Here is a 14609-nt window from a genome sequence, read left to right on the forward strand (position 1 = left end):
CTCTGCTGAGCTCAGGCTCTGGCCCTGACCCCAGGGCAGTTCTGGGGTGTGTGTGAATTGGGGGTTTGTCTCACTGGAGGTGAATGGGCCCTTCCGGTCTCCAGGTCAGTCGCTGGGTTCCTGCATCCCTCCTGCTCCTGGCTGGTCCCCCAGCTCTGTCTCCAGCCGTGGCTGCAGTGAGCATGGGACTTGGGCAGGGAGGAGGCGACGCCTTCCTGGTGGAACCTGCTCCGCAGGTTCCGGAGCTGACGCCCTGCGCCATGCGGCTGGGAGTGATAGAGACAGTGGCACTGCGAAGGCTGTAGCAGGTTCTGAGGAGGATCAGCAGCGTCTCTGGCTCTAGTGGGCTTGTGGGGGCAGCATCTCTGGCTCTAGCAGGCTCGAGGGGGCAGCTTCTCTGGCTCTAGCGGGCTCCATGCAGGCTGGGATGATGCCGGCTGGTGTCAGGCTCCTGGCCTGGGGCTGGCTGCTCCTGCCCGTCTGCAGGGCGCTGGAAGGTGAGACCTGGCTCCGTGGAGTTGTGTGATGTGGTGCCTGCAATGAAGCCACCTGGGCACTGTTGGGACGGTGAAGGGGTAGCATGCGGAGGTCCTGCCCTTCATTGGCTATCGCTCTGGTGTGTGGGACCCTGGCATCCGGGTGCTCCCAAGGAGACAGGCTGGGAGCAAGCGTCTTTCACTGGCAGACACAGGACCCTGGAGCACAGCTGAGCAGGGGGTGCAGGGGAGGGGCACAGTGCACGGGTGCTGGGCAGGGGCTATTGGGCGCAACTGCCAGTAGCATCCGGACCCTCTGCCCGGATCTTCCACCAGGCACCGACGGAGCCTCCCGCCTTGTCCTGCAAGATCTGCCTTGCACAGCCCAGAGGGCCTCCCCCCCATGATCCCTCTGGCACAGATTAGCCCACCCCCCGCTTTTGCTGGCACAGCCCGAGCTCCCACCCCATGTTCCCCCCAGCAGAGACCAGCCCCGCACCCCCAGTGCTCTGTGTTTCCTGTCACTCTGTGTCTGTGTCTCTGACCCTCTCTCTTCCCGTTTCAGACTGCGCCGCCTGCGTCTTCCCCTTCATCTACCAGGGGCGATCGTACCCCACGTGCACCCAGGATGGGAGCTGGGCCGGGTGGACACTGTGGTGCGCCACCACCGCCAACTATGACCAGGACTCCCGCTGGAAGCGCTGCTATGAGACGGGTGAGGGCTGGGGTGTTCCCCCTTCGGCCTGAGGTGGGGGGCACCATCTGGTTCCCTGCGCTCCCTCTGCAGGGCCAGAACCCCAGGGCATCAGGCCACAGAACAGCCAGGAACCCACCACATGTGTCTCACACTCCTTTGCTGACACAAAGCACGGTGGGAGGTGCAGAGCTCAGGGGACTGGACTGAGGGGAATGGGGCTGTTTGCACCTCTCCCAGCTGTGGTTTCAGGCTCCCTGCAGATTCAGACAGGGTCAGTTACATTGGAGGTAGCTTCCCTCCCTCAGAGCAATGGGTTCAGGCTGTTGGCAGACTCAGGCAGCATCACTGCATTGATCACACTTGGGGCAGCTCCCTCCTCTCACAGCAACAGGCTTAGTCTCTCTGCAGACTCAGGCAGCATCGCTGTGTCAGTCACACTCAGGGCAGCTGCCCCTTCTCACAGTGATGGACTCAGGCTCTCAGCAGACTCAGGGAGAGTCTCTGCATTGGTCACACTCTGTTCATTATTTTGAGGTTCTCTCCACACCCATAAGGGTGGGAGGTGGGATTTTTTGTTGAAATGAAAAGGTGAGAAGCAGAGAGAAACAAAACGAGTGGAGATGTCCCCGGGTGTGACCCTTGTGTCCCTCCACCTCCTGCTCAGGCTCTGTCTAGGCCAAAGAAACCTACTTCCTACAAGGAAATTGTCTCAGCTCCAAAGAACATTTTTCTAGGACAATAGTTCACTGATTCCTAGAGATGCTGGACTCAATGATCACTCGGTTGCTCTCTGTCTTTCCATGCATTGGAGCATCTATTGTTCCTTCCTCACCCCAAACTCAACAAAAAATTCCTCTTGGTCCATCCAAAAAAAGAAATGTTTGAAATTTTTGGTGAATCAAAAAGTTAAAAAAAAATCCTGTAGGGTTGAACAAATTGTTTCTTTTCAATTTAAGCATTCTAAAAACATTTTACTTTACAAAATAAAATGAAAGGAAATTTCTCAAGGGAAATGTTTTAGGTTTTTTTCGCCTGATGGAAACATCCTGCAGAGGTGGATGCGGATTTGTGAAATGTTTCCGTTGACCCTACTTGGCATTTTTCACAGAAGAAAAGATTCGGTCAAAGAATTTTACCCAGAACCACTTCTACTATGTCTGTGCTGCGGCCACCAGCGTGGGGCCTGATCTTGGCTGGGCCTCTGGACACTACGGCAATGCACGTCTGTAATAACCATGTGCACTGGACCCCAGTGCCATGTGTCCTGCCTGTGCCATGCAGCTGAGGGTAGTGGCTCTAGCGAGGTGGGGACATGCTGCAGATAATGGAACGGGCACAGTCCTGCCCTGCCTCAGCCTGTGATGCCCAGAGGCCAGCTGGGCAGGGGGGCAGTAAAGGGGATGTTGCTTAGGAATCTCAGCAGTGACCTCAGCGAGTGTCCCCAGAGCCCCAGGATCCCCGGGTGATGGGCTGTTCTCAGGTCCTGCCAGGGCTAGGATTGGGTGAGATGCAGCCACCGTCACGGAGGGGCGGGATAGCTCAGTGGTTTGAGCATTGGCCTGCTAAACCCAGGGCTGTGACCTCAGTCCTTGAGGGGGCCATTTAGGGATCTGGGGCAAAAATCTGTCAGGGGATTGGTCCTGCTTTGAGCAGGGGGTTGGACTAGATGGCCTCCTGAGGTCCCTTCCAACCCTGATATTCTGTGCTTGAGGGGATGTCGGTCAGTGGCAGAGCGGGCTCTGATGGGGGTGCTCCAGTCCCTCCAGGTGGGCACTGCTGTGCTAATGGAGAGCAGGGTGGGTTGGGGATGAAGGCCCTTCTCCTCTCCATGCCTCAGTTTCACCCCCTGCCCTTTGTTTGCTGCTCTCTGGGGAAGGGACAGTCTCTGGCTTTGTGTCTCTGTGGGGTTCCCTGGGGCGCAGCAATGAGAGCAGCCCTGCAGAGCCCCCCACGCAGCGGTGACACCTCTTTGTCTGTGTCTCTCCCCTCTCAGAGTATGGAGGCAACACAGACGGCCAGCCCTGTGTCTTCCCCTTCGTGTACCGGGGCCGGGCGTTCTACACCTGCACCGATGAGGCCGCCAAGCCACGCAGGTTCTGGTGCGCCACCACAAGGAACTACGACCGGGACCGGCGCTGGAGCTACTGTGCCGACACCCGTAAGGATGGGCAGCGGGGGTGTGGGGGAGGGGATCAGTGCAGGGCTGTCGGGGGCCACTCACCTCGCAGCCACCCCAGGTGGAATCCCAGCCAGGATCCCTACCGCACCCTCCTCCCAGTGCAGGTGTGCTAGGGTGCCGCTTCAGGGACATTTCAGCCTGAGACACTGGAGCAGAAACGTCAGACCCAGTTCCCAGCACTGGCAGTTTTTGCGGGTTTATCCTGAGTCTCCCCACACTTAACATTATTATTTATTAGGTGTGCTATGGTAGGGCCTAGGAACCCCACTCATGGCCAGGACCCTGTTAATTATTTATTAGGTGTCTTACAGTGGCACTGGAAGCCCCAGGACCTCGTTGTGCTAGGTGATGTACCTTATGTATTAGGTATATTATAGTAGCACTACGTGCCTCAGTCATGACCCAAGGCCCCATTGTGTTAGGTGCTGTACATTATATATTAGGGGTATTAAGGTAGCATTGGGAGCCCCAGCCATGCTCAGCGCTTGGCATACCCAGAACATAAAGGCAGCTCCGTGTGTCAAACCTCAGCTCCTGGAATCCTGTGACTATGGGGGTAGCTCAACTTTCAGTTTAAACGTAGAAAGGAGGTTTCTGCCCCTTGGAGCTTCAGGGAGAAGCTGGGACTGGGAGAACGGCCCGGGAACCCTTCTGCTGATTCATAGACTCATAGACTCTAGGACTGGAAGGGCCCTCGAGAGGTCATCGAGCCCAGTCCCCTGCCCTCATGGCAGGACCAAATACTGTCTAGACCATCCCTAATAGACATTTATCTAATTGTTGACAAAAGATTGTTGACAACCTTGCGATTTTGGGAGGCCAGAGTCCCCATGAACGTGTGGGTCTGGTGACACTGAATCTGCTTGACACAATATGGCGCCTTATCCCAAACTGTGTCCGGGAGCTCAGCAGGGTGAGGCAGACCTGTTGCCCCAGGCATGACACGTAGGGCAGCTTTGGGGTGTTATAGGTGTAACAGCACAGGGGTCCCTCCCGGAGCAGGGTTTGCACTAGACAGACGGGTCTGGGGCTGTGGACAGGCTGGTACAACCTTGCACTCTGACACTGATGTAGTATTTGGTAACTTACGGTGCAGAAGCACCTGAAACCAGAGCTCAGGGGCCCCATTGTGCCAGGCGCTGCACTGACCCTGATCGAGATCAGGGCCTCTGACAACCAACGGGGGTTCCCAGGACTGTGAGCCTCTATGTTACCCCACTCTGCTGCGGCTAAGCTGAGCATCAACTCCCCAGCCGGCTTATCTGCCCTGCCAGCAAACTCTTCAGGACTCTGCCAGTCCAAACCTCACAGCCTTTCATGGTAGCACACACAAAACCTGATCCGTTTCGCTGCTCCGTCAAAGGGACAGCACCCAGCCGCTTATTGGCTTAACTGGGACTGACAAACCCTCCGTGTCCATCCAAACTCCGAGCTGGTCCGTGGTAAAAGTAAGACAAGTTTATGAAGTAAAGGACATGGGTTGAAGTGGTGGCAAGCCGGAGGACTAAGGACAGAAACAGTCACAAACACCAGCCGAAACATACTTCTCAGGCTAGCACCGAATGTCAGCCAGTTATGATCTTTGTCTAAGCAGGTTTCTCACCTGTGCTCTGTTCCCTTTGGCTGAAGGATCCACAGATGTCCAGGAGCCCCAGCCTCTTGTGGCTGCCCAGTCACGGACAACCCCAGGGGGTTCCTTCCCCTTCTTTTGATAGCCCTGAAAATCTTTGCAATGTATTCTGTGCAATGTGGGTCCAGCCAAAGTTTCTCTCTCCTGCAGAGGCTGGGCTGTCTTTTCCCCTGCTTGGTAGCTTGATGGCTTTGTTTACCTTTGATGTAAATGGACTGGCATTGTCTCTGCGTGAGGAGCAGGCTGCCAGAGAAGCAAATGTCCATTCCTTACTCTAGGGCTTATTCATTGCTTGTCAAACACATCTGAGGAACATCATTCCAGCCCCTCTTTATAACTCTTTGTACACACCCCACGCAACAATTTTCAGGATCAGTGTGTTGTCCATTTGTATGTGATCTGCCCATGACCCTGGTTAGCTGCAGATTCTGCCAGGTGTGTGAGGTGTATTGAGTACATCAGGCCTGACGGGCACTGCTGACCCCTGCGGTGCCTCCCCGATGGGCCTCTGTGTCACTGGGCCCCACTGCGCTGCACAGAGCCCGACTGAGGTCAGGGTCCCATCGCTGCACAGACACCTAGTGAGCGCCAGTCCCTGACGCAAAGAGCTCACAGTCTAACTGACCTATGGGCAGGGGAGGTGACAGGCACAGAAGGGGAAGTGACTTGCCCAAGGTCACTGGCAGGGAACCCAGGAGTCCTACCTCTGAATGCAGTGACTTAACCTCTGCCCCATGCTGTCCCCTTCCCTCTCTCTCTGTCTCTCCAGTACTGGCCGGCAATTCCACGGCTCCTTGCGCCTTCCCGTTCACCTACCAGAACCGGACCTACTTGGGCTGCACGGCACATGGGGATGCCAGCGGGAGGCCCTGGTGTTCTCTGACCAGGAACTATGATGTGGACCAGAAACGCATGTACTGTCTGGACTCAGGTAGGGGCCAGGGAGAAGGGCAGAACTACATGGGGCTTTGCTGCCTGGCTCGGCCTATGGGGACCAAGCATCCTCTAGGGCTGGTCGGCCCCAGACAGCCCCACTGCAGCCTCGGACACTTGTCCGGGGGTCCAGAGGGAGAGAGATGCCCAGCGCTGAGTTCAGTAGAGTTTCTGCACAGAACTGCAGTTGGCATCTTGCATGAACGGGTGGCCCAGTGGTTACATGCCTAGCCCGGGACTTGGTCACTATGAGATGAATTCCCTGCTCTGCTGCAGCCTTCCTGTGCAACCTTGGAGAAGTCACATAGCAGCTCCATGCCTCAGTTCCCCCACCCATGTAATGAGGATAATTGTCCTGCTTCAGAGGGAGTTAGGAGGGTAAATACCTCATGAGCTGTGGCAATGGGGCCAGAGGAGTATGGTGAGTAGATAGACTGGAAATTGCAACTGGGGTGTGTCACATCCCAGGGTATTTGGGTGGCTGAGAACTGAGCTATCACACACAACAGGTCCAGCCTTGGGGGCGGGGTGGGAAAAAACCCCACAGATGTTTCCCTGTTGTTCCTGGGAACAGTTCTTGACACTTACCGAAAGCCGGGCTTCCCAGCCCGTGAAAAACGCCTATGTCCCGGTTTCCAATAACCGTGGGATGCCGGAACATTTTCCATGGGAATCTTGATGGTAAAAGTTACTGAAGTTTTCATTGAAAAGGAAACTTTGGACAGTCCCAAGTGTCTTGTGAAAACTGCCATTTTTATGGGAGGAAAAAGGCCATTTTTGAAGGGAAAAAAACCCCTTTTGTTTGACAAACATCCCCCACTTAGCTCCAGCATCCCCATAGCCCTTGGAGTGAGTCTTCCCAGCCCCTGGGATCTCCTAGTGTAGCCAAACTTTTAGACAGAAGTGGGGAGATAACAGACCCCCCTTTGCTGCATTGAAATCATTTGGGGCAACAAAACCTGCCCTGGGGCAGCATAAGTGCCTCACTGTGCCCCCTGCTGCCCAGTGGGGGACGTGTAAACAGGGCCAGGGGAGGTGCAAGGATCCCCAGCCTGTGGGGCAGCCTGGGTCAGAGCTCATGGGGGTGACTGGCCCAATCCCCCCTGCTTGGCTGCACTGACATCAAGGGTCCAGCCTGTGCGGGGTTGGGGCCTCCCTGCTTGTGGGCCCAAGGTATCAGCACATCCCTGGTGTCCCCTCCCCTCCACTGTGGGGGTCATGGAGCCCCTTGGGTGGGTCCTGCACAGCTTTTCCCCATCAGCGGGAGCTGGTGGCCATCTTTGTTGCCATCACTCACAAGCCCCGATGTCTCCGCCACTGACCCCAATGGAGGGGAGCAAACTGTGAGGTTCTAGGGGAGGGGGCTATGGGTTCGGGTATGGGGGTGCAGCTCCCTCAGCCCTGCTGACCCCCCCCAGGGTGTGGCACAGTGGGGACCAGGGCAGGGCTGGCTGCGGGAGGGCTCTGAGACAGCCTGGGCCCCGGAGTATGTAAGAGCTGGGCTGGGTGACCCACAGTGGGTGCTGCATGCTCTGTGGGGTCCCAGCTATTCAGGGGGCGGTGTTCATGGGGCTGATGGGAACTCCTGGGGGTGGGTGTCTTGGTGGGGGGGCGCAGTGTGCTCTCGGGGGGGATGTAATTGATAGGGATCCCCCTCCTAGCTATTTTTGGCCCGTTGTAACTTTGACCAAATTTCCCCCAAATGAGGGGAATTTTAGGCACCCAACTTGAGAGGCCTCAGTGAGGCTGGACTGACAGAAAGCGCCACCCTGGCCTGTGATGCAGGACACCTGGGTCTTCCACTTGCCCCCACTGGATGAGTAGGCGGTGTCCCTTCCTCAACTGTGCCTCCATCTCCCCTCCTGCCCAGTGTCAGTCTAGTCAATTTGGGTTCTCAGCTGCTTGGGTCAGGGCCTGTCTGTTGTTGGGTCTGTGCAGTGCCTGGCGCTGTGGGTCTTGGATCTTGGTTGGAGCCCCGGGCACTGCCCTGATACAAACGCTGCCATGTCTCACGTTGGGCTCCCAGGATCCTGAGTCTCGCCCGTAGCCCTGGCACGGGGCTGTAATTCCTCTGGGGTGGGGCTCCCCGGACAGGCCGAACGCTGCGCTAATCCAGCCTCCCTTCACTGGCTCGTTACAGATGGGCGCCCGGCTGACACAGTGGAGACCTCAGCCCTGACCTTGCTCCCCCAACCTTTCTCCAGAGCCGGCAGGCGGGGAGCTGAACAGGGCCGGCAGGGGAGGAAGAGACGTTGGGCGAGAAAGTCCACGGGCCAGTCAAGATCCAGCCATTAACACAGGTGACGTGGCTGCGTGGCTACTCCAGAACCTTCCCCCTGCACCTGGAGCCGCGAAAGCCTAGAGAACAGGGTGTTAAAATCCAGCCCCTAGCGGCCTGCATTTTGCTGGGCTTTGCTCCTATCTCTGTCCCCTTGCCTGTCCTGCTCCCCCCAGCAGCCACACACCCCCTGCATCCAGCTCCCGCGCTCACACAGACTCTCGGAGCCCCCTGCTCTTTGGACAGCTGGGCCCTGCAGCCTAGATGTCTGGGGACGTGGACGGAGGAAGCGACAATTGCACTCTGCGATGGGTGTGTAGACAGTCATAGCCAATGTGGTTTCTGTGCTAGTCCATCTCCCCTGCGGCCGTCAGTGTCGCTGCCTTGGGGTGTGACCAGCCGTCTTTGGACTCCCGTTTGCCCATTAAGGGACTGGCCCTGGGCCGTGTTCGCCCCATGGTTTGATGCTGCAGATGATTTAACGCAGGTGTCGCTGCGTGTTCATGTCACTGGCCATGCTTTGCCCTTGCTTTGGGGCTGGGCTGGCTGGACCCTTCGTTAGCTGGGGAGGGCTTGCAGAAGTTTCCCCTCCATGCCGTGTCCTTCTGGTTTGACTTTTCTTTGCTCATTAGCTGAATAAAATCTCCAGTGCAAACGGCGCTGCTTGACTTCATAAGCAATTTGGGTTGGAACCAGAGAGAATCTTTGCCACGTTGTAGCCAACTCGGGAGCCCAGAGATTTCCCCCCAGCTCACCTCCAAGTTCACCATTTGATTTTAACTGCTTGTCTGGGGCAGGACGTCCCCTGAACGGTGACTCTGCCCCAGTGCAGGCGTCCCGCTGGCTTGGCCCCGTGGCACAGGCAGCCCCGTCCCACACAGACTTTAGCAAGTGGCACCTGTGGCCCAGCTCCATGTGCAGGGTCTGTCCAGTGCCACGTGCCCCGTACCTGTTTCAGGAGCAGGATAGTGAGCGACCTGGGGACTGGCCCCGCTCCCCTCATACAGGGGATCTGGCATCGGAGACTCACCCACAGAACCATGCGTTCCTCACCCCCTATGTCTCTTCGCCCTATCGCACGTGGCCACTAGGGGGCCTCCTGGGCACGGGGGTTCACTCCAGTGGAGCGGGGCTGCTTGCCACCCACCTTGGCTCTGGCCCTGGCTATGCAATACCTCTGCTTCTCCCCACACCAAGGGGGTGCGAACCGAACACAGACACAATCCCGGCCTGCAGGGACTCAGCCTCCAGCTCAGCCCCTCCTCATGCCACACGGATGATGCCATGAGGAGGGGAGCTGGGGGCCCATCCTGCACTTTGTTCCCTGCTGTCCCACACCCCCAGGCAGGAGCTCTCCGCTCCCTGGGAAAATCCCCAGTGAGCTTGATGGGTTCAGGCTCTGGGCTCCAATCCTGCACTTGAGGAATCAGTAGGCGCAGGTCAGTGGGAGTCACTGGGGCAAGGAACCTTGACCCAGCCTGGGATGCTCCATGGGGAGCAATGGCGAGTGAACGGGGATTGCTGGGAATAAGACCCCAGCCCTGGGAGTGCAGAGAGAGAGAGAGTGGGGTCCTTGCTTAGGGGTTCAGGGGGCTCCTATGGGGGATGCCATCATTCCCTATGGCATCCAATGGCGGGCACCATTCCCTATGAGATCCTATAATGGGGGCACCATTCCCTCGGGCATCCAGTAGGAGGCACCATTTCCTATAACAGGGGTTCCCAAACTTCCCCCCTAGCTAATAAACCTGAAAACCATCCACGTGTTTTCAAAACCGTGTGAAAAAGCGCAGTTCCCGCTCTCACCACACGGGTGCAGCCGAGCTCCAGTACTGCTCGCATCCTCCTGGCAGAGCTCTCAAACTTTGCCCAGTGAAATCTGGGGGTGCTGCAGCTCCCGCTGCACCCCTAGTTCCCAAGCCTGGGACACCCTGGCCGGGGGCCCCTATCGTGTGCCGGGTTCCAGCTGCTAGTTCTGGCTGGGCTGGGACGGGACGGGACTCCTTCTTCCCCTGCGCCCTCTCCCAAAGCCAGATCAGACCCACCCTTGGGAACCTCCCTTGGCTGCAGGATGCGTCCCAGTCTCCTCCCCGGCCAGGCTGCCATTTCCCTAAGGCTGGCCCTGGTGCTGGGCAGCAGCAGATGCTCCTGCTGGGCCTGGCCATTTCCTTGTTGGTGCTGATCGCCCACCACAGAGCCTGGGCCCTAGGGGGCCTGACACTCCAGGGAGCCCAACAGCCACGGATTGCAGGGTGCGGGGGCTTGGAGCGGGAGCAGCAGTGAACCATCCAGCCATGCCAGGAGCCGCCACCTCTCAGGGCCGGCCCCGTCTCCTCACCCTCTGCCCATCGCTTGGTAGCTCCACTTCGCCCTCTGCCACCCACCGGGGCGCTGGGCTCCTCCGGTCCTGGGAGGGGGCCGTTGCCAACTGCCACTCTGCCAATATGTGCCAATGTTCCCCCTGTCCCCCCCAACTCTGCCTATGGGGGACCAGCCAGGACTGTGTCGCAGCCCACAGTTTGGGAGCCCCTTCCCTATGGGATCCTATAACGGGGGCACAAGTCCCCATGGATCCTATAGGGGGTACCATTCCCTAGGGATCCCATGGGGAGGTTTCCCGTAGAGCCCTTCCCCTCTGTGAAACAGGCAGCCGGACCCAGAGCTGGTGGTGGTCGGCTGGAGTCATGCCAATGACTGCAGCTGGAATCAGCCTCAGACCCTCATCTCAGGATTTATTATTAGAATGACCGTCTACCGAGATCAGGACCCCACTGTGCTTGGTGCTGCATGGACCCTAATCGAGATCAGGGCCCCACTGTGATAGGGGCTGCACAGACCCTAGCCAAGATCGGGGCCCCATTGTGTGAAAAAATATGGGATGCCTGAGAGAGATTAAAATCCATACAGATGAGATAGACAAGGTGTGTGGGGGGAAATTGAGGCACAGGGTGGTGATGTGACTGAGCCAGGGTTACAGAGGAAGTCATGGATTGGTCAGAGCTGAATCCCAGGTGTCTTGACCCCTGGGGCAGAGCCCTAGTCCTGCAGTACGAGCAGGGATGGAGACTCACAATTAAAAATAACAAGCCCTGAGGATCCTGAATCATGTTCTCCAGTCTCTGAAGATCTGAGCTTCCCCCCTGCCATGATGCTAGAATTGCGGTAGCAGCAGCCAGGCTGAGTGTCTCTCTCTCTTTCCCCTCCTCTCTTTTTTTCTGTCTCTTTTTTTCCATTCACGTGTATTTTCCCAGCCTTTGTTTTCCATCCTCAATCCTGTTTTCTCTCCCCCTTCCTCCCGCGTCTCCCACAGTCCCACTCTCTCTTCGCAAATGCAGCCATTGTACTGGTTCCCCAGGGACGCTGCTTGGAGTTGGGCTAATGGCCGGAAGGTTTCCCAGGCAGAGATAGGAAGGCTCGGACCTGGCTGGGAGATTCAGCAGCATCTCCGTGACTAAGCAGCACAAGTGCCAGGGGAAGTCACCCACTCCTGTATATTACACACTCCTTGAAACTTTGCTAAACTACCTCCCACTGGATGTGTGGCAGGGAGATACACAATGCTGGGGTGGGACGTGTGGGTGAGGTTTTGTCAGCATGGATTCTGGATGAAAAGCACTAACTCCTGCCTCTTCTTTCTGGACTAATGTGGCCAAATCAAATTTGTGTGGCTCAAACCTTTATAGATTCATAGATGTTAAGGCCAGAAGAGACCATTCTGGTCATCTCGTTGGCCCTCCTGTATAACACAGTGGTTCCTGCATCCAGCCAGTAGCTTATAGTTGAGCTGGAGCAGATCTTTGAGGAAGACGTCCAGTGTCCAGATGAGGACACCTAGAGAGTCTCCATCATGTGGCAAGTTGTTCCAGTGATTAATTACCCATCCTGCAAAACATTTTATAAACCTCCTTTCCAGTCGGAATTTGTGTAGCTTCAGCTGCCTGCCACTGGATCTGGCTAAACCTTGGCCTGCTAGATTAGAGAGCCGTATTTCTGAATACCTTGATATCTGTGACACCACCACGCATTCCCCGCACCATCTCATTCCTTCTCTGTGTGTATCTGAATGGTATGGAATTGTAGGAGCTTCTTTGTCTGATTGCACTGGGTGGGAACAACAGATATTCGTGCAAATGGAGAGAGGGAGAGAAGGTGAACTATCCTTAAACCCAACGCTGCTCGGAGAGGATTAACTGGTGCCCCGGGAAAGCTTGGTGAATGGATTTGAAGCTGAGGCTGTTTCCTTGCTGCAAGGCTGTTTCCCTGGCATTATCACAGTGCAGAATGACGCTGTGCCCTGCAGCGGGAGGGAGCAGGAGGTGCGGACTGTGGAGCTGGCAAACCAGCTCAGGATAAAGTTAACAGGCTGATTCACATGTGTGTGTAATCCTTAAAGGCAGGCCAAGAGGCACTGTGGTGTAATCCAGCCCATTCACTTGTGTGATAAAAGTCAAGAGTAGGTGCTAATTGTATTTGCCTGTATTCCCCGACTTCCTGTGTAACATACTCTGATGTCACTCAGTGGTTATCGCTACATGATGTATGCAATGTACACTCAGTCGCCATTAGATCAACAGGCCTGTATTTATCAGTTAGATGTTTACTAGAATGAGGATCTTATTGTCTTCCAGTGGTTCTCAGCCTCTGGCTTGTGGTTCACTTGTGGCCCACTCAGCACACAACTGCGGCCCATGTGACATCCTCAGGGCCATACAGGTGGTATGTATATTGTGTGGTTGCAGCCCACATAACCCACAGAGAGTTGCATATGAGTCCCGCAATGGTAAGTCAGTTGAGAACCTCTGTCTTGGTCTATCTGAAATGTGATTTACATTGAAAACCCACCTGTAAACCAGCTTTGTAGTTTGAATGGCTGCCTGAATTGGACTGAACACTAGCAAGGGTCATGGCATTGACCAATGGGAACACAAGCTGTCTGTATTGCTGCTTTCTTCATCAAAGCCAGTTTCCACGTGGAGGTGATGACAGTCAGCTTGTGGGCCTGTGAATGGCTTGCCAACTACAAAACCAGTTTCTCCTCCCTTGGTTTTCACACCTCAGCTGCTAGAACAGGGCCTCATCCTCCCTGATTGAACTAACCTCATTATCTCTAGCTTGCTTGCATATATATACCTGCCTCTGGAAATTTCCACTACATGCATCTGACAAAGCGGGTATTCACCCACGAAAGCTCATGCTCCAAAACGTCTGTTAGTCTATAAGGTGCCACAGGATTCTTTGCTGCTTTTAGGGATTTAACTGCAGCTCGGCACAAGGGGCCAGAAGCCAAGCATAGTGACTCTAGAATCAGTTTGCAGGCAGCTCTGACTGCAATGGAGTCAGACCCACGTTCTGATCTCAGGATTTATTGTTACTGTCCTCCCTCTCCCCCCACAGCAGGGCCAACAATGGCTTTTCAGTTCACTGGCAGTTCTGAAAGTGTTTTGCAAAAGTTTCATTTTGGATCGAACCCAAACCAATGTGTTTCAGATTTTTCAGCGGCCTGAAAAAAGTGGAAAAAGTGAATAGGAATGAAATAACCAGAGCACGGTCTCAAGTCTTCCACAGCCTCGGCAAGAGTCATTCTTGGGAGCTAGACACAAAATTGTGAATAGTTTTAGGTCCACTGACACTGCCTTTTTTCAGCAACTAAACTGTCCACCAGGAAACCCACTGTGCCAGGCGCTGCCCAGACCCACAGGGAGAGACAGTCAATGCCTCAGAGAGATCTTAGTCAAAATTGCTGAGTGAGACAGACAAAGGGTGGGAGGGGAAACTGAGGCACAAGGTGGGGAGGTGACTTACGCAGGGTTACAAGGAAGTCATTGAGTCAGTTGACCCAAGTTCTGAGACTTGCTGCTGCAGGGTTTTGTGGTTTTGTTTGTTTTTGCTAGGTAGATGTACCCACAGCATTTTAGGTGCCTACTTCCCATTCTCCAAGTCATTTAGGCCCAGATTTTTACAGGTATTCAGGTGTTGCTGCACTCGGCATTGCAAAGCCAACTGAGGTGTGAGACTAAATCTCTTCCCAAGGGATTTAGGCACTTAGTAGACCAAAATCACATTGTCAATGTCAAAATGCTTTTTGGAAATGACATTTAGGATCTTAAATCAGTTGGCTTTGGAACACTAAGGTAACAACTGCTAAATACCTTTGCATACCCGGACCTTAGTTGCCCGGGGCTAAATTTTCAAAGGTCTTTCGTCTCATAGAGATGAAGGCAGGGGCGTTTCCCAAGGCACCTTACTGCAGCTGGAAGTTATGGTCTCAGAAAAGCCTGGCCAGTGGATTTGGAGCTGGGATGTTTCCTTGCAGTGAGTGGGACGGCTTCCCTGGTGTTAGGGCCTAGCGGAACGGCTACTGTGCCGGGCAGGGGAACAGAGCGAGAAGCACCCGTTGGAGAGCAGAACCTCCACTG

The 14609-nt window shown here is 55.4% G+C and overlaps 1 protein-coding gene across 1 annotated transcript; it reads left to right on the top strand.

Annotated features, from left to right (window-relative positions):
• The first annotated feature begins 342 nt into the window (after positions 1 to 342).
• On the top strand, positions 343 to 8467 carry LOC127036595 (matrix metalloproteinase-9-like). The gene is made up of 5 exons (XM_050927641.1): positions 343 to 497; positions 1042 to 1191; positions 3167 to 3331; positions 5752 to 5913; positions 8056 to 8467. Exons 1-5 carry the CDS (start codon positions 416 to 418, stop codon positions 8208 to 8210), a joined length of 714 nt encoding a protein of 237 aa, XP_050783598.1. The 5' UTR covers positions 343 to 415; the 3' UTR covers positions 8211 to 8467.
• Positions 8468 to 14609: the final 6142 nt, after the last annotated feature.

Source organism: Gopherus flavomarginatus, chromosome 18, assembly GCF_025201925.1.
Source record: "Gopherus flavomarginatus isolate rGopFla2 chromosome 18, rGopFla2.mat.asm, whole genome shotgun sequence".
In the NCBI taxonomy this organism is placed as follows: Eukaryota; Metazoa; Chordata; order Testudines; family Testudinidae; genus Gopherus; species Gopherus flavomarginatus.

Excerpts from the sequence above, each read along its gene's own strand:
- LOC127036595 (XM_050927641.1), top strand. The coding sequence starts at position 416 with ATGCAGGCTGGGATGATGCCGGCTGGTGTCAGGCTCCTGGCCTGGGGC. Across the intron at positions 498-1,041 it reads CGTCTGCAGGGCGCTGGAAG|ACTGCGCCGCCTGCGTCTTC; the intron begins GTGAGACCTGGC and ends TTCCCGTTTCAG. Across the intron at positions 1,192-3,166 it reads GAAGCGCTGCTATGAGACGG|AGTATGGAGGCAACACAGAC; the intron begins GTGAGGGCTGGG and ends CTCCCCTCTCAG.